The sequence below is a fragment of the Vombatus ursinus genome, unplaced genomic scaffold (assembly GCF_900497805.2).
Source record: "Vombatus ursinus unplaced genomic scaffold, bare-nosed wombat genome assembly UNPS02014772.1, whole genome shotgun sequence".
Classification (NCBI taxonomy): domain Eukaryota; kingdom Metazoa; phylum Chordata; class Mammalia; order Diprotodontia; family Vombatidae; genus Vombatus; species Vombatus ursinus.
In genome coordinates, this window is record NW_020954550.1 from 19,715,743 (window position 1) to 19,741,881 (window position 26,139).

General features: G+C 36.4%; 1 protein-coding gene across 2 annotated transcripts in view; it reads right to left on the minus strand.

Moving 5' to 3' along the window:
* Nucleotides 1-11,245: 11,245 nt before the first annotated feature.
* Nucleotides 11,246-26,139, minus strand: part of GPBP1 (GC-rich promoter binding protein 1) — a 111,029-nt gene continuing 96,135 nt past the window's right edge. For both annotated transcript variants that reach the window (XM_027863453.1, XM_027863452.1), the window contains exons 9-12: nt 21,453-21,617; nt 19,064-19,251; nt 13,464-13,566; nt 11,246-12,222 (exon numbers count right to left, since the gene is read on the minus strand). In XM_027863453.1, coding sequence (XP_027719254.1) covers nt 12,064-12,222; nt 13,464-13,566; nt 19,064-19,251; nt 21,453-21,617 — 615 coding nt within the window. In that variant the 3' untranslated portion in view covers nt 11,246-12,063. The remainder of the gene's footprint in view (nt 12,223-13,463; nt 13,567-19,063; nt 19,252-21,452; nt 21,618-26,139) is intronic.

Here is a 26,139-nt window from a genome sequence, read left to right on the forward strand (position 1 = left end):
AATCCTACTCCCCATCCCCATGAAAGGATGACACTGGAACATCACAGTTATTTATAACCTTATACCAATCACTTTTATTACCAGTCAGTAAGTCCTATAATCAACCAATCAATAGGTATTTATTAATCACCTGCTATATGCCAGGTACTGAACAAGGTACTAAAAAAGGAAGACAAAAAAAGATACAAAAATAAAAAATTCCTGCCCTCAAAGAATGCATTACCTCATTTTCCAAATAAACAAGAGTTTACCGGAGACAGTAGCAGGAGCACTGAGACACTCAACCCCCTCTCCCAACGTGTTCCCATACTGAGTCTGGGCATCTTGAGGGGACTAAGGTGTCCCCTTGGCCGGGCAACTCAGTGGAACCTTGCCCTTGGTGAAGGCCATTGGTACCCTTGGGTATGGGGAAAGAAAGAGTATTCTTGGGTTTCAAACACTCCATGGAGGGAGAGGGAAATAATTCCAACAGTCTCCTCCTCCTCCCCGCAACCCCATGCTCCCCTGGTGCTAGCCTCAACTCTGACCCCAGGATGTTTGAGCAGCTTTCAAAATGTCACACTCTCTTCACGTTGCAGTGTGCTATGCCACTAGGTGGCACCAAAACTCTAGACTTAGCAGTTGTGGCTTTGTTTTGTTTTTTTGAATGAATAAAAAGTTGATCACAGAAAAGTCAGCAAATAAGTATTTGAAGTTTTTGCTGACATCAGGTATTTTATGTATCTCTAATTTTCAGGTTCTGAAACAGTTATGTCATATAGTACAAGGAATAATATAAGGATATTAGGGCCCAAGGGAAAAACTCCCAACCAACTTCCTACTTTTTAACCCAGGTTTGGTCTCCTATTTTGGAGAAAATGTGTGATAATTTGTTGTATTCTAGTCCTGTTATTCCCTGGGGGGAGGGGGAAAGTTGGGAGAAATGCAACAGCAAAATTTAAGTAGCCTTCTCCAGTTGGAAGGGATCAAAACCTTAAGACAGTTTTTACTGAATGCTTATGTTGAAGTCAGACAAAAACAAAAAGTCAAGTGAACCACAACTGTTATGTTACCTGGGAAAGTACTTGACAGATGAAGGTGGTGAGTGGAGGGACAGAGATGAGAAACAACTCTCGGAAACAAAGTAAGAGCTCTTCTGTATCAGCACAGTGTTTGGAGCCCATTCATAGCCCATCCATGGCGTCAACCAGCAAGGACAGGAATGCCTTGGACCTGCTTTGCCTAGCTGAGGGCTCCTCTCTAATCAGGCCTGACAGAACAGGGTGGGTGCCAAGAACAGCCCAAGCCTGCCCTCAGAGAGCAAGATAATCTAGCCCATCTTCAAAAGTGTCTGTGGATCAAAAAACACAGCTGGGGAAAGTGTCGTTATCAAAGCTGGCACCACCTGGCCATTTCAACAGACACTTCCTTCCCCTCTTTCCTCACCACCCCCCCCCATACACTCAATACAGCTGAAACTCAAGAAAGAGTGACAGGGATGCCTACTGCATTTCTATATGGTATTATAAGGTAGACATGACTACAATATGAAAAGACTGATTTTTTTTAAAAAAATCTTAATGGCATTTACTCATAGTAATAAGCATTCATTGTCCCCTCCAAAGTATATTGTAATGGGCATGTCTGAGGCCAGTACCCTGTTAGTTCAAGTTCAATACTGGAACAAAATGGGCGAGCACTTGAAGGTCTTTCTACAGGCCACAAAATTTTTATTGAACCATAGAGTAGAAAAGATGTTCAACAAGGATGCTCTAGCACTTAACCTGGGTAGATGCAGTGTGCCTCATATCCAAATTGAAATGCCTCTGTTCAGCAACACAGGGTATGGTGATTTTGTCTCGCAACACCTGCCATATCCAGAGGGCCCAATTCCACATGGCAGGGCCTTTTCATGCCCTTAAAACTGAACCCATTATCTCTCCTCCGAAATCCTCTCCTATTCCTAACTCCCCTGTTGTGATTTTTTCCAATAGTCTGTGGATTGGTCTCCCTGCCCCATTTCTCTGCATTCCAGCACATCCTCCACTTAGCTGTAAAAAGTGATCTTCCTCAAGTGCGGGTCTGACTAGGTCTTCTCCTACTCAATAAACTCTAGCAGCTTCCTAGCATCTCCAGGAACATATAAAACCCTCTGGTGTTCAAAGACCATCATACTCTGTCCCTACACACACACACACTTTTCCATTCTTCATATACTTTATGCCACGCCCCCCCATACCTAAATAACTCTGTAATTCAATGATATTGGCCTTCTTGCTGGTTATTGACAATCTATCTCTTGACTCAAGCATCTCCCCATTCTTGGAATGTTCTCCTTCCTCATCTCTGCCTCCTGCTTTCCCTGGATTTTTTTTTTTTCAGTTCCAGTTAAAATTCCACCTTCTACAGGATTTCCTGATCTGTCTTAATTTTGGTTCCTTCTTCCCTCTGATGATTATTTCCAATTTATCCATATATAGCTATATATGTTGCCTCCCCGATTAGACTGTGACCTCCTTGAGAACAAGGATTGTCTTAAGATGAATGAAAAGCCAAAAGACAGAGTTTCTGGGTAATTAATAAATAATTTATTAATTAGGCTAACTGATAATAAATTGATGATCAGTGATCTCTCTTGGTAACCAAAGACAAAACCATGGAAGATTACTTTGGAAAAGGAGGTGCCTCTGACAGGTGAAAATCAACCTTGATTGGTGAATTAATGAGAGGGTGTATATATTAATGAAGAGGTGGGTAAAAGTCTTCAGCTCTTCCTGCTGAGAACATAGCTTGATCATGAGACCCAGATGCCTCCAGTAGTATGAACAAATAACTCCATCTCTACCTAGACCACTCTGGTTGGTTTTCCTCTTCATAAGCTGGGTTACCCCAATAGAGGGGTATAATGATATGGGTGTATTTCCTAAGGACAAGAATTCACATAGATTAGATTCTGTTTATGCTCTAAACAGAAGTAAGGTCTTCTAGTTGCGTGGGGTCCTGCCCAAGATCCCAGAGCATGTATTCAGAGGATTTGGCCAATCTCATCTATCAGCAATGTCCTTCAGAGACTGACTAACTGGCCTAGAGGGGCTGGTCCCTGAATGAGGAAATAAAAGGGAAAAGCTTAATACTAATTTAGTAATTGGTTACTAACAAAATTATATATAATAATATAATAAAATAATAATTTATCTCATTCTCTTACCTTTGTTTGTAACCCCAGTGCTTAGCATAGTGCCTGGCACATAGAAGATGCTTAATAAATGTGTACTAAATAACATATCATTGCAATAGCCTACTAACTGGTGTTCCTGACTCAAGTCTCTCCTCACTCCAATCCATTCTCTACTTAGCTGTCAAACTGACCTTCCTAAAATGTGGTTCTGACTGTAGCTCCTTCTTTTCCACTCCCACCATTCAATAAACTCCAATGAGTTGCTATCACCTCTAGGATCAAATATAAAATCCTGTTTAGCTATCACAGTTCTTCATAACCTGTCCCCCTTCTACCTTTCCAGTCTTCTTACGTCTTACTCTCCCCCTGCACCAGCCACACTAGCCTACTTGTTCCTTGCACAAAACACTCCATCACCAGACTCTATGTGTTTTCACCAGCTGTCTGTCACACTTGAACTGTCTTCCTCATCTCTGGCTTCTGGCAAATCTCAGCTAAAATTCTACCTTTCTTGGTCTTCCTTAATACTAGACCCTCAGACTACCCTCAATGTATCCTGTATATACTTTGTTTATCCGTAAAATGAGGATGAGAATACCACCTACCTCCCCAGTTGTTGTGAGGTTAAAATGAGATATTTGTAAAGTGCTCGGCCAAACTTAGTGGGATACAAATGCTAGCCACTATTATTACATCATTGTTTATATGTTTTCTCCCCCATTAAAGTGTGACCTCTCTGAGAACAGGGAATTTTTTTTTTTTTTGCTTTTGTTTTGAATCACCACACAGCACAGGGCCTGGTACATAATAGGTGTTCAATAAGAAGGTAGGTGTCACAAGGGATAGAGTACTGGGCTTGGAGCCAGGAACACGAGTTCAAATCCAATCTCAAACACTGTATAAACTTGGGGCATGTCACAACCTGTCTCAGTTTCCTTCACTGTAAAATGGGGATAAGTATCTACCTTCCAGGGATATTGTGAGGATCAAATGAGATATATGTAAAGTGTTTATCACTGTGTCTGGCACATAGTAGGCTCTGTTATAAATGCTAGTTATTATTATTATTAAATGCTAGTCGCCTGACTGCTGGTCTCCATGCTTGGAATGCAGTCCTTTTCTTCACAGAATTCCTGGCTCATTCAAATTCCAGCTCAAGTTCCAATTTCAACAGGAAGTTCATCCTCATCTCTGTTCCCCCTCCCTTCCCCAGATGCTAGTGCTCTTACCTGGGAAATTACTTTGCACATATTTTGTACTTAATTTTCTATGTACATAGTTTTCTTCAAGTGCAGCAGAGACTGCTTCATGTTTGTCATTACATCCCTAGTATCTGGATGCCCAGCGAATGCTTGGTGAATTGCAGTTGCCATCCTGTCTACATGTTTAATTTTCAGAACTAGCTGTAGAATTCTTTTTCGTGTCTTCAGGGGCAGCAAAACTGCATCTTATAGAGTAGACAACTTCACTCTTATCTTCCTGCACTTAACCTATGATGAAAATTATATACTACTTCTCCATCAAATACTTTTTTAAAAAAAGTGGAGGAGAGGAGGCTGCAATTTGAGATGATTAACAAAAGATGGTCTTAGAGGTCACAGCTTGGTTGTTCAAAGAACATAAACTTTTATTTTCTAGAGTATAGTTCTTATGTTCATGTCCAACTATCAACTAAACTCCTGGAAAGCGGAAAAACCACCCCTACCCCACCCATCCTAAGCTTAGGAGTTGCCTATTCAGCACTTGATAAATGTCTTATTTTGAGTTGTTACCTTAGTGGAAAGTATATATACACACAAACACACAATATATATACACACACACACATATACATATATATATATATGAATCTCCATATACATATATGAATAAACACGTATAAAATCCTTCCTGAATCAGCAATGTGTCAACTTTAACCAGTTCTGAAGATAGTTACAAACATATATACATACACACACATATATGTGTGTATGTGTATATGTATTTTCTTTTAAAATAAAAAATGGGTGTTGGTCACAAAGGTTGAACAAAAAATTTTAGATGGAAAAATAAACCTGAAGATATCTTTAATAATTCAGGATGTACTGGTCTCCAAGAAGATTAAGAACTATAGAAATCATCAGTATGATGTGCTGTGCTGCATTGGTTTGATCTAAATTTTTTTACAATTTAAAATTCAATATTGTAAATACTTGGCCATTGGATTATTCATCCTAATATACCAGGATAGAAGATATTATTATCTCCACAGCTTACACATTTGCCTTTTTCTTTGCACACTTTGTAGCACAGTGCATGGCACATAGTAAGGCACTTAATGAACACTTGCTGGGTGATTCACAAATAGGAAAGGAAACGCACAGAAAAGGAATATTGACCTTCCTCCCAGTGTCATCTTGTGGAAACCACAACCTCTACCACCCAAGTATCAAACATGAACTCACAATACTCCCAAGTACAACCGAGCAAGATTAAAATATAAGTGGGAAATAAGATTAAAATATAAGTGGGAAATAAGTTAAAGAAAAATAAGTGGGAAATAAATGGAAATGCAACAAAACATAGGTTGCATTATATTTTAAAAAATATGTAGCCAGTGGGGATCTTTATATATGGATTAGTGGCCCTCTTTCTGAGCTTGTCTCTACTGCTCAAGATCATGGTTCCTCATCTATAAAAAGAGGGTGTAAAGTGATAACTCTTCTGGTCCTTTCAGCTGATACTATAATTGATATTCATCAATTTGATAAGACACTATTGTAAGGCAAATATTACAAACAGTTCCATTTCACAAATAATAGGCTGAGGTACTTTCGTTGTTCAGTTGTGTCCATTTGGGGTTTTCTTAACAAAGATACTGGAGCGGTTTGCCATTTGTTCCTCCAGCTCATTTTACAGATGAGGAAACTGAGGCAATTATTTGCCCAGGGTCATACAGCTAGTGTCTGAGGTGGGATTTGAACTAAAGGAGAGGAGTCCTCCTGACTTCAGAGTCAGCACTGTATCTACTGAGCCACCCAGTTGCCCCTCACAAAACTACAATTTTTCCTTTTATCCAGTGCTGAGTTTTTGGATTTTTGAAGTAGAGACCTTTGTTAAATTTCTCACTCATACTACAGTAAAAACACAACTACCTGCCAATTCGGCTCTACTTTTGCTCAATCTCAAGGACACATAGCAACAATAGTATTGTTTCAAGAAAGTTGTTGGGGGGCAATTTTATAACTTTAAAAAACTGTCACTGATATATTTCAACTAAGGAAATCACTTCCACAGGATTCAATTGCTAGTTTATTCTTTTCTAGCTCCTGTATTTTTGGAGCACAGTAGCTAGAAGCAAAAGTGAAATAAAATTACTTTAAAAGAAAATTTAAGACTATAACAAAAACATTCCCAATTGAAAAGAATAAGAAGCTAGCTAGGCCTCTTAGAAAAAAACTCTATACCTATGGTCTTACTGTTGATGTGGATGAAAATATTCTATTAGAGCCTTATTCTGGGAGCCATACAAAGGGGAGTGGAGAAAGAGAACATGAGAAAGTTCCCAAGGACTCGTATGCAGTGATGCCGAATGAAGTAAGCAGAACCAGAGAACACTCTACACAGCAACAGCAACGTTGCGCAATGACCAACTTTGATAGACTTAGCTCTTTTCAGAAATGCAATGATCTAAGACAATTCCAAGTCTCATGATGGAAAACACTATCGACATCCAGAGAAAGAACTATGGAGTCTGAATGCAGATCAAAGCACACTATTTTCTTTTTCTTTTTTCTCGTAGTTTTTTCCCCTTTTCTTCTGATTCTTCTTTCATGACTGTGGAAATATATTTAATACGATGACACACGCATAGCCCATTATCAGATTGCATGCTGTCTTGGGGAGACCGAAAATTTAGAACTCAAAATCTTATAAAAAGTGAATGTTGAAAACTAAAAATAAAGTGGAAAAACTCCCTCCTCCACCCATTCATCCCCATTTAATTTATATACGCTCAATTTCTCTTAAACATACAAGCACATATCTTCAAAATGAAAAAAAAAAAAGAGGCTACTATTAGAATTGGTCACTGGCTTAAATTTGCTACCCTGTCCTTGTTTGCACAAGGGGTCATGTGCTATTACACTTGAATCTGTTATATCATCAAGGTAGGTACTCCATTGGTACAAATGACAACACATTCATGTATTTTCTTCTTTAATTCTTGTCCAGCCTCATCTGAGAATTCATTTACCCAATGTCCTGAAGGTTGTTCTTTATTTCTTGATGCACTATAGATGCCAATGCTGGACTCTGGCTAGCCATTCCTCATTCTCATTACACCTTCTTCTTCTGATCAAAGATTATGTTTGACTACGACATGTCCTGTGTCATAAACTGGTGCTGAAATCCACTACACAGGCACTGAAGGCCTATGAACTCTAAGCCCCTCTGCATTATAATGGATGACATTGTAAAGCTGGTAAATGAATGGAAAGCAAATATGAAGTTCACAGTTAAAGAGTAATATAAAACCCAAGTCCTGTCATCACACATCTGAGTCCATTAATAAGAATAGCAACAATAGCTAGTGAATAGAAATCGGGGTAGTTTATATTGAGCTCACTGGAAAATCAACCAAAAAATTGAAGCCATTTATGGCCATTTATAAAGTTTTCTTCATGTTTTTTAATCTGCTCGTTAGCTAGTATGCGTACACCTTGGTCTACTGGTTCTATCCCTGTCCCATTTATATATGCTGTTATTTTATGTTCTTAAGAGCTATACTAATGATCAAACATTCATGATAATCTAAAAGTACAAAAACTTCAGCAAATTTCAAAACGTTAATCCTTGCTCACAAAATAGGTTTCTCTTTAAAGGGGCCGCTAGGTGATACAGTGGATACAGCATTGGCCCTGGAGTCAGGAGGACCCGAGTTCAAATCCATCTCAGACCACACACTTGACATAGACGCTTACTAGCTATGTGACCCTGGCCAAGTCACTTAACCTCAACTGCCTTTCCAAAAAAAAAAAAAAAGTGTAAGTTGATCTTATGGACTATATTGTCAGCAACCGGAAATAAAGGAGGTATCCTTTAACTATTGGGGAATTATTCTCCATAGAAATATAGTGAAAAGAAAAACAAAACCAAACCAAAATATATGTGTGTGTGTGTGTGTGTGTGTGTGTGTGTATGCGTGTATGCATATATGCAATGGACCACTAATCAGGCAATAAAATGCATCTATTTTGTAAGCATGGAACACTTGTAGTTGGTTTGCACACTCTTCTTCTAATAAAAGTAAATCCTAACTAAAAGCTTCTAATATTTTGAAGTTTGAAGGTGAGAAGTGTGAAAAACTGGGATTGATTGTTTGAATGCAGGGAATAACTGAAATATTTAAGGGCAAAAGAAAAATGTGAACAAAGCCAAAAAATTGTAATTGAAGGTGGCATACAAAACTAGCAGTAAGATTTCACCAAATATACTTTCACATTTTAAATATAAGACCAAAATTACCGAATGATAAAAGTTCAGATTAAGTCGAAGGTGGTATTTAGGCTTCCTAGAAGATGGCAATACTCATTTGACAGTTTCTAAGCAATTTAAACACAATTTGCATAAAATATGAATAGGAAACAATTTCAAACAAAATTCAATTTTATATATAATGTACTTATAAGGACTAAACATATTTGGTCAGATATTAAGTCCTTCAAATATACTGAAATCAACATATTAGATCCAATTGGGGCGGAAGCATTGTAATAAAATAAACCATTACCTATTTTTAAGCTAACCACTTCAATCTCCCAATTTTAACTGATATTTGTTTTCTAGGAACTGTAGCTAAGTCACAAATGTAGTCAACACGATTAAAAACTATTTACGTTAAGCTGTTCCAAACTATTTCACCCATCATTTTACAAGAGTTGTTCAAACTTAATCCATCTGGTGACTATGACTTGTCCAAGATCAGTGGTATCACAAAACAGAACACAAATAGAAACCGGATCCCTGAAGGCCACATACGGACTTAAAAAACCACAAATTGTCTGTACTGTATTATATTTTTATATATTTTAAGCATTTTCCAATTAAATTTTAATCTAGTTCAGGCTACACTCCCAAGGGTATGTAACCAGGATGATTCTGATACCTCTGCTCTAGATTATAGTCCCTCCAAGAATTATTAAGGTTAGTATTTTCTAACCATGTTCCAACATAATTCTAGTAAACAGTACAGACCCATGCCCATTACCCACTGCTTTTGGGAAAAAATTAAGTGACCACCCCCCATGTTTCTTTTCCCCACCAACAACTAGTTTCAAACAGGTTCAAGGAATGTTTATTTTACTTAAAAATTAACCTTGCTTAGCAAAATCCTTCTCTTTCCTTTTAAGGAACACTAAAATGATGATGTGTGGACAGTAATGTAAAAATCACAAGTTCAGTAGCTGAGATGGCAACCTACCTGCTCAAAGAATGGAATGAACAAACTCAACTCCATGCCTTCCCAAAAGACATATATATACCAACTATGAAAGGTCTTGATTCACATTACACGAAACATTACAATATTCTTCTCTAACAACGATAGCAGGAAATTAACTGCTGACACTGTTTTTTAAGCACACAGGAAAACTTGGCCTGTACCCGAATAATTTTATCCTCCATTATACTTACAAAATTACTGCAGAGGTGAAATATCAGCAGAGTTTGAAGTTGCCAGAATTATACTTCCTCTACCTAAAGGTTCCAAGACTTTTGACTCTAATTATCAATTGGGGTCATTTTTCCATCAGAGCTATTTCAACCTAATTCACAGTCTTCTTCCTTTTAAAATCAATACAGCCATAAAACCCTAACTTTCAAATTAATCATTATTTGAATTCCTCTTCTAAATTATTTGCAAATAGCTTCACTCTTCAAGTAATATTTATTACTGTTATTCAAGTAATATTTATTAATGCTATTTAAATACACTAAAGATGCTACTTAAGATGTCCTTCAAAGTATTCACTTAAAAATGAATCATAGCTTAATTTTTTCAATCTTCATATTTAAAAGTTGAAGACAGCAGAGAATATTCTCTGGCGACTAATAAATGGAATTTAAGAGATAAGAATTTCCTGGCTATAAGGATCAAAAGACATTGTAATACATTCAAATTATGAAACCTTTTTCATGAAGTTAAGAGTTTCTTACAATAACTAGAATAACAAACCAGTTGGCTTTCCAGTGTCCTTTACAGTCTTGCAACTAACTCTATCCTTAGCACATTCGAAATTTTTATGTCGAGTTAACTAATGATAGTGATTTTAAGTCTAATCCAAGAGCTCCAAGGATGTAGCTGTCAGTGCACATGCTAACAATTCTCTACTAGCTACAGCTAGAAATATCTTTAGATTAAAACTAGACTCATTATGGCAACTCATGTTGTATATTTAAAGCCTATTTAATAAAGACGACCTAACCAGAATTAGAACCAAAATTATTTTAATGCCACCTTCTACTATGCCTACAATCCAAGATTGGGGATGTGCTACTTTATTTCTCCAACACTACCTGCCATCTTTTTTTCTTTCTTTTCTCCCAAGGGTTGGAGAGAAAGGGAAAGCAGAGGGAGAAAGGTGCAAGAGAGGAAAAAAAGGAGAGGGAAAACCAGTTAAAATTATTAAAATGTTAGACAAAATATTTTAGAAGGAATACAGCCTAAAGACCCAAAATTTAAAGCATTTTTTGCTCATAGCACAATTATGCCATGAAATTAAATGAGAATATATTTCATCCACAAGGACAAAGCAGCTAAAAAACTGGACAAAACCAACCTGTAAAAATGTAAATTTATGCGTTGCTAAAATACTACAAATGGTTCTGGGATTAACTGTGCAATTAAAAATAAAGTTTGTTATTATTTAACAGTAATCTGTATAATACACTTGTCAAACAATGGGTAATGACTGCTTTCCAAAAGCTTTTTCTAAACTCAAAAACTAATAACCATCTTCAATAAATATGGTACATTTTGTTTTAATAAAGGCGAGTAAAGCACATTTGTGTTTACAAGACCAATACCTTGGACACTACGCAGTAACACAGTATTATGAAAATCCAGTTTATTTTTCATGTAGTGGACAGATCCAGTCAATGTGAGCAGGTTTTTTCCATGTGTAATAACTTATCAAAATACGTATTTTTTATCCACAAGATTCTTCCTTATCGTCCACTCTGAAAATCTTGGGTTTTGCAGCACAATGAAATAAAGCTCTTTGATTTTAGATCATTTCTATAAATTTGGAAGAAGTGTGGTGAGTCTTTTCTGTAACATTTACTGCACTACAAATAGTTAAAGAGCAATTATGTTTCAAAAAGTGAACACTACAACAGCTCAGTTCAGGAAATTAAAGTTTTAGTGCACTTTGCTCCAGTTTTAGCCAACATGCTACATTGCCCCATTTTTGTTTTTTTGCGTACAAAGTGGACTTGAGGATTTCCATTATAAGAAAGAAATAAGACACTGCAAGCGAAACAGTGTTAATTTGCCCTTTTTCTTAAAGACCTGGACATTTTAAGACAGAAGCTTTGCAAAACATTACACATTTTTTTTTATTAAATGAGAAACAATCTCATTTGTTACATCGTCACATTGCTAGTCAGAGAAACGCTGCAGTGATGAAGAAAGTCAATGTTGGATCAACCAAAGTCCTCATTTCTACAACATCCATTTACAAAGAAATTATAGTAATGTTCAACACAGCCCAACACAACATTCTTGGTTTTCTTCATAAAGAAGTCCCCCCAATATTTTCTTCTAATGGGGCATTTTACTACATAAATTATAGTTCTTCATTTTTACAATTCACCCCAAAATGTATGAGATGTATCACACTAAACTTCTAAAGCTGTTAGAGAATCTTTCACACATCATCATCATCTGATGTGTCACTGCTGCTTGTCTCTGTGTCATCATTCTCAAAAGTGGGTTTGAAAGTGCTGTTTTTCCAGGGTCCAAACTTGAAGTCACAGATCAGGCCATTTTTCAAAATACCATTTTTTCTAAGACCATTCTTCTGTAACTGTAATGTAAAAATACAAAATGTTCGTGTTTTACCAATTGAAAGAACTTCTACAATAAAAAATAACTATGTATCAATACCATACATAATCCATACCTATACAAAGGCATCAAGAGTATATAAAGGTTATATTAAAATCTATAAAACTCTCTGCCCTAAAACTCTGCACACTAAAATAAAATAGCAAATTAGGAAATATCATGGTACAATGGAAAAAGCAGTAGACTGAAAGTCCAGTGAAAATGTGTGTTTTTATCCCAGCTATTAACATTATGTTTTTTAATCTCTCTGGACTTCAATTTTTTCATCTGTAGTATAAGGTGTTTGTATTAGACCTTGGGAGTATCTTTCAGCTCTAAAGGTCTATGAATCTAATGAAAAAATCTTATGAATAAACTAGTAAGGAAAACACAAGACCGGATCCTACTGGCTGAATAAACTACTTTCTAGATATGTCAGGTCTTTTGGAAGAACTAACATAACACCACGAGTAAAAACTGTTTGAAAAAGCAGGGTAGGTAGCAGTTTTGAAAAAATCTGAGATTTTTCGTGAAATGCAAACTCAATGGGTCAACAATGTGATATGAGAGGCAAAAAAATCAGTCCCACAGTACTATTAGACTGGCAGTATCATGAGGTCACCACAGTTTAAGAAAAGACACTGATAAGCTAGAGAACATTCGGAGGAGGGCATCACAAATATGAAGGGTCTTAAGTTCATGCCACATGAAAATTAGCTGACTGAACTGAAGACAGTTAAGTCTAGTGAAGAGCAGACTCAGAAGGGGCATGATCACTATATTCAAGTCATATGGACAGAACTAAGAATCATTAATGTGTGGAATTAGGAGGTAAATTTAGGTTGGATGTGAGGAAAAAATTCCTATTAGTTAGACAAAAGTAGAATAGCCTGCCTTAGTCTTTAAGCAAAAGCTAATGAACACTTTTAGGTATGTTGTAATGATGTGCTTCATTCTACAAAGATTTCTTCCTGATTTATGACAAAGTCAAAAAACAGCATTATTACAGCAAGTAGGCTAACAAGTTTATTAATACTGCTGTTTTTATAACAAAATATATCCACAACTCTTCAACCTAAAGTTGTGCATTCCTCTGAATATAAAACACATTTTAGTCATTTACAACCCAAAATAAAAACTGATTATCTTTAATTATGTCACTTTGAATAAGTAAATGAAATTATAAGGAACACTTGTCCCTTATAATAAATTAGTTATTACCTGTTCACTAATAACTTGGAATTCCCTCATCTCATCCTCTGTTAAAGGAGCACATGTTTCATCATTTTCACTGTCTTCCTGCCAACCCATCTCCTTTAATAACCTTAAAAAAAAGAAAAAAGAAAAGATTTGAAATAAAATATGATAAAAACGCTTTGCTTCAAGTAGGAAAATATTTATAATATACTTAAGTAGATATGGACCAACATCTATCAGCACTTCACTGGCAAAAAGAATTCTAAAGTTAAGTCTAAACGGAAATAAAATGACTGTCTCAAATCTGGCATCAAAAATACTCATTATTAAAATCTTTGGGTTAAGATAGCTATAAGAATTTGCCAGAGATCACAGGGAGTAATAGTGTTACTTTTCTCTCCATAAGCTTGTCATATACCTACCCAATAGATTTTTCTACTTAATAAAGCAATCCTGAAATAGCTATTTCAGTTATCATGAAAATGTGAAATACAATCTATGAATTAAAATGACTTTCAGAAAAGAAAACATTTGGAAAACCCAAAGTGCATATACACAGTCATGCTATTTAATCTCAAAAGGACACTCATGGTAAAAACCATCCACATGAGCCAATCTAAGTGATCACCCCAATAGAGAGGCAATATGAACTCCCAGTACGTGAACTACCAACACCTACCTTAATGCTTTGGACAGAACAGGCACTCAACACATGCATAACAATTACCTCCTTATTTAACTTATCTCACTTTATATTCAGTAAAATTTGATGCAATGTCTTTAAAAAATGTGATATGCAAGCTGACTGGAGTGAGTGGAGTAGGAGGTCTGGACCTTTGAATTTCACTGACAGAAGGAGCTCACCAATGACGAAACTCTTTCCAGCAAAGCACACTAGCAGTTGTTCTGTAACTTACAGAGCTGCATGGGTCATTGGCAGATTAAGCGACACAGGGCCAGTATTTGTTGATAAGATTTGAGACTTGAACCCAGGTCTTCTTGGCTCCAAGACTAGTTTATTATACACTATGTTATGCTGCATCTATCTACCTAATTATGTAAAATATAATAACCATTAACACTTACAAACAACTATGGTATATAAGAATTATTTTGTTATTAAACAAAATTTTTAAAATTTAAATTTTATTAAAAATTTAAAATATATCATGTTTAAAATATAAAATTGTACTACTATAAAGAAAAGATCAGAAGCCATGGAGGGAAATTTATTTGTTTATTTACTTATTTATTTGCGAGGCAATTGGGGTTAAGTGACTTGCCCAGGTTTACACAGCTAGTGAGTATCTTATGTCTTGAGTCAGGTTCTCCTGACGCTAGGGCCAGTGTTCTTTTCACTGCGTCACCTAACTGCCCCCATGGAGGGAATTTTAATGAAACATTTAATATATACAATACAGAAAACTAGTCTCATTATTGGTAGAAGTGTCATCACATTGAGATACTAACATTTCTATATCCCTTGATGAGGAAAAATAAATTGCACTCAAGATAATGAAGTTGGGGAAAGTGGCTAAAACTGATCAAAAACATATTAAAGAAATCCATTCCGAAGGAAACTATTTCAAAAAAATTCAGGAACCAATTTTCAAAATATCACAAGGAAGGCAAGATTCCAGTCTAATGGAAAAGACCTCTGTCATCACTGATACAAAAAAAGTAAGTAAGAAGACACCAGAAAATAAGTGGAGAAAAAACTGGGGAGGGAGAGTGTGTGAGGAGATGCAAAATAGGAGTTATGGTATGAATTAAGGGATAAAATATTAATTTTTTCCACTATCATATAAGTCCATAGGTAGGGAACTGATTACCTCAGTTCAAAACTAAAATACATGGATTATATTTCTTAAGAAGACTAAAATGGTTTTCATCCAAAGAAATGGTGGGAAGTAAGGTCCACATATTCAGGAAGAGAAGTTTTAAAGTAGGATTTCCAAGGGATGGTGCTTCAAGCAGTCTTATCCAATGCTTTATGGTGCAGATATAACTCTGGGGTTTTTGAAGGAACATTCAGTTTCTCTCTAAGCTGGAGAGGCTCTGGAATTTGGGACCAGTGATATACTTGTATGCCTATCATTCTATGAGGTTAAGATCCTGCCTAACCAAGTTCAGAGAAGCTTATCTACAGAAGATTACTCATCAGATGATTGTTGCTGCTGGTCACAGTAACTCATAAATACCAGTTACAACAAGGAGGATGGATTCAGATCTTGCATTGTTGGTAGGAGTATTGAATCAGTTGTGACTCTAGAACCCAGTGTTTTAGAGTCTTCTGTACAATACTGCCAAGAGTAATCAACTTAAGCTACAGTTATAATTAAACAAAATGTGTATAGTTAAGAGAGTTATAAGAACAGAAGGCATAAAATTGGTCCAAAGTAAAACTATGCTCCTTCCATCCCTCAAAAAAAAAAAAAAGATAATGTCAAGAACCAGAACAAGTGCTGGCAGCATCAGTTAGTAACCAAGTGATGCCAGGGAGACAACCTAGTTCAAAGCCAAAAGGTTTTGTCAAAAAAAAAAACTTCAAGAAGAGCAGGAAGACAGGAGTGTGAAATAGTTAGAAATAGCTGGCAAATAGATTCTTCAACAAAGAATCTGAGTCCAGAAAAAGATCAGGAGTTAACAAAAATCACAATCAATTTTCAGTTGAGTTGGTCATAGCGATAACCCAGCTTGTTATGATCTATTACATATGATATGATCTATTGCTTACCATCTACTTTTAAGCATGCTCTGTCTATAGAAGGTTATGTTCCATAAAATCTGTTCTATAATACAGCATTACAAAGCCTGACATAGATCAGAAAAAAGAAGCTAAAATGATTGAGATGCAGGGACCTCTATACAAGGATAAAATTATAGGGTTATCCAAGCTGATGTCATTATTTAACAAAAGCATAATATTAGGAGACATTATAGGAAACCAGGTTATAAATGTTATTTCATGGCAGTCAAAGTCAATACTATTAAAAAATTAGGTCTTTAAAGAGACATAACATTTCAAAGACTATAACTATATAGTCTATATATATATAACAACATATATGGTGTTATATGTATGTATTTGTGTATGTATGTATGTATTATATGTGTATGTGTATAATATTAACTAGCCCTCCTTTTCCTCAGATACTGTTTCTAGTATAATGGACAACTTGGGGGGGAAAAAAAGTTCCACACATGTTTCCCTTCACATTCTTTCTATGACTGGTAATCATCTCCCCTTTACCCCTCAAGAAAAACTCACCAACAGGTAGAACCTACCCAATTTGGGTTACTACTACCCTGGACTGGAAAAAGGTGGTAGGAAAGACAAGCGTGGGGAAGTTCTCACTGTGATTCATTTGTATTACCCTGAGCCTGCTAGCAACTTTTCCAGTTAAATTAATTAATAAAGATTCCTGGATGAGTTACTATCCATGAATCGGAAGTCTAAGATCTGAATCTCAAGCTAGTTATGTTACTGCAAAACAGTACTGGTGAGAGCAACTACATGTGGGGTTTACCTGTATACAAACTAGAATGCTTCAATCTGTGAAGAGAAAGGCTAAAAACTGAGATGAATAACACTTGCTCCCCTAAGAGATTACAAAAGCTGAATATATATGACTTGGTTCAAGGAGGTTTATCTCTCATTAATAATAAAATCAACTCTATGTTCCTAATAATAGGTCAATCACTAATCATTTTTTGAGTAACTTTTTATGTACTCATAAGATTCAGTTTCTGACCTCAAAGAGCTTAAAATTTAACAGGTACCTGAGAACAATTCAAGAAAATAAAACTCATTAGTACTTGATTGCCCAAGTGATATGACACAAGTTAAAAATGAAACATTTCCTTTCCTGCTTTAAAAAGTATTCTAATTACTATTCTTGGACCATTTTTTGCTCTAGTAAGTCATGTCCCTTTAATTATTAAAAAGAGACCAAGTGGGATAAACAAACAAAATTCTACGTATCATTGGAAAGGGTATAAAAGCAGAAGGCATGGAGTTAAGTCTTAAGCAAAACCATGCCCTCAATCGAGAGAACTGAAGGGCAGAGTTAATTATTATCAACCTTAACCCTAATCTTTCAACTTTTACATTCCTACCATAATGGACACAGGGGAAAAAAAAAAGCTTCAATTCAATAGCTATTTACTGGTAGTGTCCACCACGTCACTTAGTTTGTTATCTTAAGACCGCAAAAATCAATATGAAATTTGTCCTATTACCTGTAAAATTCACCAACCAACACTACAGAGTTTGTAGGTGGCAGAGTAGATAAAGGTGCTGGGCTTGGAGTCAGAAAGACCAGAGTTTTAAATCCATCCCCTCAGACACTAACTAGGTATGTAACTCCAAGCAATTCACTTAACCTCTCTTAGCCTCACTTTTCTCACCTATAAAATGCGCAGACAAAAGCCTTTACTTCACAGGGCTGTTGTGAAAATTAAATGAGATCATCTATACAAAGTGCTTTTTAAATCTTAAAGTTCTACATAAAGATTAGCTATTATTGCTCTTGAAGTATTTAAAGCTTACAATCACTGCCATTTTCCCTCATGATAGTACAAGCTAAGATGATTATCTTGAAAAAATTAATCTTTTGATACTCTGAATATCAGCAACATGAGCATTTCCACATAGAACAAAAAAGGGTACTCGAACATGACTCTACCATGTAATGCTTATCTCCCTTTTTGTTCCTTCAAAGTATACAATAAATTTAGCACTTAATTCCCAAACTATCCCATTTGTCCAAACCTCCCATATTCTCTGTCTTCTGTGCTTTTTGGTGCTTTGGTGACACTTCTCTTTTTTTTTTTTGAACTATTATTATCCCTATATGACCCCTGCTCCTCACTGTCTCACAAAGGAGGCAGAGACACCACCTAAAACGTTCCTTTGTCATAAATAAGCCTAATCAAGGAAAACAAATTCACAAATTTGTCTCAAATTTGAGACACAAATGTCTCAAAATGTATGCCTGATTCCGTACTCCTTCACCTTTTTGTCAAGAGATGGGAAGCCTATTTCATTATCGCTCCTCTAAAATCATGGGTGGTCTCTATGTGCATTTCAATGATGATGAAATCAAGATTACCTCAAATCAGGAAAACAAACAGAAAAAAATTATGAGCTATTTCAGAATAACTGAGATGTCAAGCCAGTAAAGAGCTGAAATATCTAAGGATATTTTTATTGTTTTCAAGAACATAGTTACACAAATTGGTAGCTGACAAGAAACCTAATCAGATCTTTCTTAAAGGTTACCTATAATATTTATGATTATACATAAATACCACATGCTTGAAGGTAATTCATTAAATACTGTGTCAGTAATTTTACTATACTACTCATTACTGTGCAAACTCTCTTAAGACAATTCAAAGATAAAGTTTTAGTTTAAATTACCTTAAATTTCAAATTAGTGGACACTGGCAGCAAATTTTCACTAACTTAAAAACATTTCTGAAGGCTACAAAAACCAAACAAGAATCATTAGGTTCACTCTTTGAAATAATCTGTACCTTCAATATAGACAATTTCATATGTTAGATAAAGGAAATAATGATTTTTGACAAAGTAAAAAATAATGGAATTTAATACTAACCTATGTTCTGCCTCAAGTGAACTTGAAAGGACATCAGCTTGTGGAAAGGTAGAAGACCGAATAATCTGTTGGGAAATCATAGAGGCATTGCCATTCTCTTGCGAAATTTCATTTTCATCAAAATTTCGGTTTATGTCCCTTTCGTGATGAGTGTTGTTGCTATTATGCAAATTAAATGAGTCATCATCCTAATAATTTCAGAGAGTAAAAAGTCACAATTACACATCACAGAAGTCCTGAAGAGGTTTATAAAATATTTTCTAAAACTTCTTGATACATATCTTAAAAGAAGCATCTACAAATTTATGATTCAACATGTGAAATTCACCAATGAAATTATCAAAATCCAATCAATTCCCTGGGATCTATTTAAACTAGAGGTATATCATTGATACAAAATAAACATCACTCAAAAATTTATATAAATTTATTTTTCATAAATGATGTTTCCCTTTGACTTCCTTTAGAAAAATCTCAAAGATGTGTGTCCAAATTAAAAATTTCAGGCGCTTCAAAAAATTATTTTTCTCGTACTGTAGTTTCCTATAACTATTTTACATTTTTGTCCTTCTTCACAGATTCTTTATACAGGTGAAAATACTTGAGTAGCAAGGCAACACTGTATACCTGCAATGTCAAGGTACATTATTTCTTAAAGAGTAATGGGGTAAGACAATATTCCAGTCAGGGATTTTTGCCAGCATGAGGCTTTCCTGCCAGAATTGCAGGATATATTTCTCAGAGGTAATAGCTGCTTTCCTAAGAACTGATAACTTGCCCCTGACAGAAAGACCAGTTCATGACTGTAGCAATAGGCAATGGCTATTTTATGTCTCCTCTTCCTCACCAAAGAGGATGCAACATATTAGCTAACATCTGTTCCATGGAGTTCAAGTGAGAAGATGAAAGGAAGTTAAGGCAAGGCCAAACAAACAAAACAGAAGAATGCAAATTCAGAGAAGCAAGAGTTACAAACTAATCAAGAAGGCTTACTTTAGTAGAAAAAAGGTAAAGCACATTTTTTCTCCTTTATTTCCCCCACCCCCCCCCCCCCCAGATGCTAGGTGGCACAGAAGATAAGAGCACTGGACCTAAGATCCGAGTTTGAACCCAGCCTCAGACACTTACTAGCTATATGACTCTGGGCAAGTCACTTAATCTGTTTGTCTCAATTTCCTCATCTATAAAATTAGGATAATACTGGCACCTACCTTCCAAGGTTGTTGTGAGGATCAAACAAGATAACTGTAAAACACTTAGCACAGTGCCTGTGCCTATGTGTTTTAGTATTACATAGTGTTGTTATGAAGTCACATCCACCTCTCCGTGACCCATTTAGGGTTTTCTTGGCAAAGACACTAGAGTGGTTTGCCATTTCCTTCTCCAGCTCATTTAGAAATGGAGGCAAAAAAGGTTACGTTACTTGCCCAGGGTCACACAGCTAGTGTCTGAGACCAGATCTGAACTCAGCAAGATGAGTCTTCCTGACTCCAGGCCCAGCACTCTAACCACTGAGCAACATAGCTGCCCTAAATACTAGGTAAATGTTAGCTATTACTATTATAGATAATAGCTCTTATCATGACCTTGAGAAATTTCCATTACACATAAAAGCTTAAGCACATAAAATCAAATATCCATCGTGAGCCTGACAAAATATTAACGAATTTATCTTATTTGCTTGCATGTTCTTTTCCCCTTCCTCATTACTGGTATTGTCGATCAAAGTACTGTTATTCATGAACAAGAGTTACCACAGGACAGGTAAGCAAGGACTGGTTGAGATCTAAATTATTGGAGAAGGTACCCCAAATCAACGTAATCACAGCCATTAGAGTACTATTAATATTGACACAGTTATAATCAGAGGCAATATGGCATATAGAGAAGAGAGAAAGCCTTGGAGATAGGAGACCTGGGTTCAGCTCTTGCCTCTGAGATAGGATGGCTCTCAATGCTTTACACAGCTAGGACAACAGTTACAGAGCACGTGTCCACCTGTATTGTTAGAGGGAGGTTGTGCTCACTAGAAGTGCCTACAGCAGTGTAATCATATGTCCAGTCCAAAATAACAATAATAAAATAACTTTGTTTCCATGGAGTTTTGATTTTTCTTTCTCTCTGCATGTCTTTATCTCTTTATGTTATTTCTTGTGGTATGACAATCTATCACACAAATATACTTTGTTCAACCACAATTTAATGTACTTGTCAAGTCACCTTATGTGCCAAGTAAGTCACCTGTTTTAATCATTAATTTCATGTATTAAAATTATTCTGAGCACACTGACTTATCTAGATAAGCTTGATCTGTATTAACAATTCAACCGATAAATGAATGTGCCTGCAATTAAACTACATCCATCAAAGGTTTTATAAACTCAGTTACCTTTTCTGGTCCAATATGACTTCCATCTTCATGTTCTTCCTCCACTCTGTCCCTTTTCAAAGCTTTTAAGAATTCACTCTTCTTATCAGTGCGCATCCGAGTCAGTTTGGTTAGACGAGGCTGATTAAGTTTGTCCACAGGAGAAGAGGAATTTGAGCGATTACACTAGTAGGAAAAATACAAATAATGATCAATTCCTGAGACAGAAATAACAATTAACTAGACAACTAAACATAAAGAGTTGTTTTTATAAAGTAGTACCTAAATTCACAATTACAGGGCAGAGCCAAGATGGCAGAGTAAAAGCAGTGACTTGCTTGAGTTCTCCCTCAAACCTCTCCAAAAACCTGTAAAAAATGGCTCTAAACAAATTCGAGAGCAGCAGAAACCACAAAAAGACAGAGTGAAACAAATTTCCAGCCCAAGAAAACCTGGATGGTTGACTGGAAAGGTCTACTGCACCAGGCTGGGAAAGGAACGCAGTTCGGTGTGGGCACACAGGCAAAAGACCAGGCCTCAGTGAACTTGGAGCAGGGCTCAGGGGACTGAAGCTGTAGTGGTTTCCAGACTTCTCAACCCACAAACACCAAAGACAACTTAGAAGGTCAGGAGGAAAAGTCTGTGACCATGGTGAGAGAGAATCTCAGTTCCAGTCCCAATCCCTGATGCAGACCAGGGGCAGCGGCTGCTTCTGGAGCTTCAGGACCCACAGACTGAGGGGGATTGAGTGACTGATCAGCAAGGGACTGCAGGGATCTCTCTGCTGCGCTGAGGCAGGATTCTCTTGCCTCGCTCGTGCTTGGATCTAGGTCACAGTTCTAGGTGTCAGTCCTCAGAGAAGGAGTAGCGCTGGCATGGTGGACCTAGTAGTGGCAGTGCAGAGCGAATCCTTCTCACAGTTCCATGGCAGAAAAGAGTGTTTGCGATCACTCATAGACTAGAGAACAGGTTAGGAAAGGAGTAAACACCTCACCCTTGATCATACCACCTTGGAAGAACTGAAAATTTACAGGTCCCTAGAAGTATCTCTGAAAACAGCTGCACAAAACCCCTGAAACTTGGGACAGTACATTCTCCACACTGGAAACAGACCCCCTACCTTAACAAAGAGTTTAAAACTCATGTAATTGGCTGAAAACACGAGCAAACGACACAAAAAATGTCAGACCATAGAATCTTTCTTTGATGACAAAGAAGATCAAAACATATAACAGAAGAAGACAACAAAGTCAAAGCTCCCACATCTAAAGCCTCCAAGAAAAATAGGAATCAGTCCTAGGCCATGGAAGAGCTCAAAAAGGATTAAGAAGTAAGAGAAGTAGAGGAAAAACTGAGAAGAGAAATGAGAGTGATGCAAGAAAATCATGAAAAACAAGTCAACAGCTTGCTAAAGGAGACCCAAAAAACCACTGAAGAAAGTAACACCTTAAAAAAATACCCTAACCCAAATGACAAAAGAGGTCCAAAAAGCCTATGAGGAGAAGAATGCCTTAAAAAGCAGAATTGGCCAAATGAAAAAGGAAGACCTAAATTCACAATTAATATGACTTTTAACCTGTATTTAACATAATAACATAACATTTCCCCACATTTCCTGTACATTCAAACTTGGGGAAAAAAAATTCCTTCTCAACAACAGCAGGAAAATTCTGACGGATGGGCTGCCAACCAGTGGTTCTGGCTTAAAACTAAGATTTTTTAGCATTTTATTGTGGCAATATTTAAGCACTTCATTAACTGGAGGTAACTAAAATTCATCATCTTTCCCCTGTAACAGACTCCTTTCCCTAGTTTCCCTGATGAGCGTACCACTACCCTTTCAAGTCATTCAGGTTTGCAATCTAAGAGTCATTCTTAAATCTCCCCTTTCAATCACTGACCCCTCTCCTCATAATTAATGTTAGTTCCTAAGCCTCCAGAATATTTCTTGCAGCCACTTACACTTAACCATAACCACCTAATTTAAGTTTCCATCAACTCCTGTCTGGGCTATTATAATAGCCTCCTAATTGGTGTCCCTGACTCCAGTTTCTTCCCTCTCCAAAACATCCTCCAAAGTTGCCAAATGTATATTCCTAAAATTGTTCAAGAAGTTTTAGTGACTCTCTCTTGACTCCACAGTTCCTAGAGTCTAGAACAAAATACAAACTCCTCTTTTTGACATTTAAAGTACTTCACTATCTACATTTCCAGGTTGATTAAACATTGCTCACTCCCTTCACATACTCTATGTTCCAAGCAAACTGACCCTACTTGCTGTTGTTACTCTGCTTGAAATACTATCTCTGGATTCCACACCTCTGAACACCCTCCAACCCCAACTCCTCACTTTCTCTGCTATTTGGATGTTTCTTTAAGGTTTAGTGCAAGCACCACCTCCTATCAGAAACCTTTTCTATTGGAACACTAACGCATTATTGGTGGAGTTGTGAAATGATCCAACCACTCTGGAGAGCAATTTGGAACTATGCCCAAAGGGTTATAAAATTGTGCATACCCTTTGATCCTGCAATAGTACTTCCAGGGCTATATCCCAGAGAGATCATACAAATGGGAAAAGGACCCACATGTACAAAAATATTTATAGCAGCTTTTCTGTGGTGGCAAAGAATTGGAAATCGAGAGGATGCCCATCAATTGGGGAATGGCTGAACAAGCTATGGTATATGAATGTAATGGAATACTATTGTGCTATAAGAAATGATGAACAGGCTAACTTCAGAAAACCCTGGAAAGATTTGTATGGTCTGATGCTGAGTGAAGTGAGCAGAAGCAAGAGAATGTTGTACACAGTAACAGCCACGCTGCACAATGACTAATATTGACAGACTTAATCCTTCTCAGCAATACACAGATCTAAGACATCTCCAAAAGTCTCATGATGGAAAATGCTATCCATATCCAGAGAAAGAACTATGGAGTTTGAATGCAGATGGAAGCATATTATTTGCTATTTTTTCCTTCTGTTTTGTTTTGTTTCCTCTTTTTGGTGGTTCCTTCTATTAGTTCTAATTCTTCTTTACAACATGACTAATGTGAAAATATGTTTAATAGGAATGTACATGTATAGCCTATATCAGATTGTGCACTGTCTTGGGGAGGGGAAGAAAAATTTGAAACTCATGAGCTTGTGGAAGTGATTGTTGATAGTCCAAAATAAATGAATTAAAATTTAAAAAAAAAAAGAAAAAAGAAACCTTTTCTGATTTACCCAATTGTTAGTCCCTCATCCCTAGAAATTACATTCTATTTTTAATCAGTTTATCTCTTCATATACATATTATCTCTGTCCCTTTATAACTTGAGATCCTTGCTGTCAGACTATATTTTTGTCTCTTTATATCCTTAGCACAATACACAGGGGTGCAGCATATTGGATGGAGTACTGGTTCCAGTCAGAAAACTCTAAATTTAAGTCCTGCCTCTTAAACTTTCTGGCTGGGTAACACTAGGCAAATCACAAATTGTCACACTGCCTCAGGCAATTCTAAAACTTTCTTTTACAGACGTGTTGGCCTGGGCTTCATCAGTGGAGCAAATTTCCACACTGTGGGTTCCTGAAAACTCAGGTGAAATTACAGATCTAAACAAAACAAGCAAATCAACAATATACTGCCTAGTTCAGGGTAGTGCTTAAGAAATACTTGTTGAATCGAACTGATTTCTTATAAGGGGGAGTAGCTAAGTAAAACTGTACCTCTTATATCTCAGGACTTTTCATCACAAAGAACAAAAATTCTTTTCAACAATGAACACTTTCTATTGACTGATAGAACTCAGAAATGAATAGGTGAAATTATTTAACTGTATTACTACTACAGTAGATGACATTATTAACCACTTCTTTAATGTATTTATCTCTGTATGTACACAGATAGTTTATGATAAAGGGACTCTCTCTCTTTCTCCTGATGGTTCCCCTCCTCAGTAGCTAGATCAGCATGCATAATTATCCATATCATGCCTTCTAACTACAGTCTCAATCTGGTTTGGTGAAATAACTCTTCACTGGGAGTTCAGACAGGTTCTCATGCTCAGATATTCCACTGATTAGCTGTGTAGCCTCAAGTCACTTACTGAGCTATCAGTTTCTTCACATAATACAAGAGTTGAGAATATTTAACCTTTTCCTTTGTATTTCTCCAAATTCTCCTGTTTAATGGTACAGAAGATCCCCAAGGAAAGTGATCATCCTAAGCAGTTTCACATATAAGATGATGTTATTATATTAGTATCTCCTGAAATTTTTACTGGCCAAGGTAATGCAGCTATTCATAGATATATGCAGCTTTCTAGGTATAGGAATTATGCTCCAACTGTTGGAACAGGTTCACCTAATTTTCTTTCCTTTTTACTTTACCCTGTTACAGCACTATGTGAAACGGATAAACTGTACAAATAAACGGTAGCATTTCAACATAATAAAATAAAAATTGTTAAAATTTGTTTCCTAAGGGAATAGAGTAAAAGGTGATAACATTTTCAGACAAACTGTACAAGATGTATTTCCACAAACAGTGTAATGAAACTTTTTTTCCTTCCATTAAAAACTATACTCTCAAATCATCAGAATTTCCATCTGTTACAAAGTCCAGAAGCAAGGAGAGAAAGAGAAATTCCATTTAAAAAAATGTAGATAATATAAAATACTTGGGAGTCTACTTACCAAGACAAACCCAGGAACTAT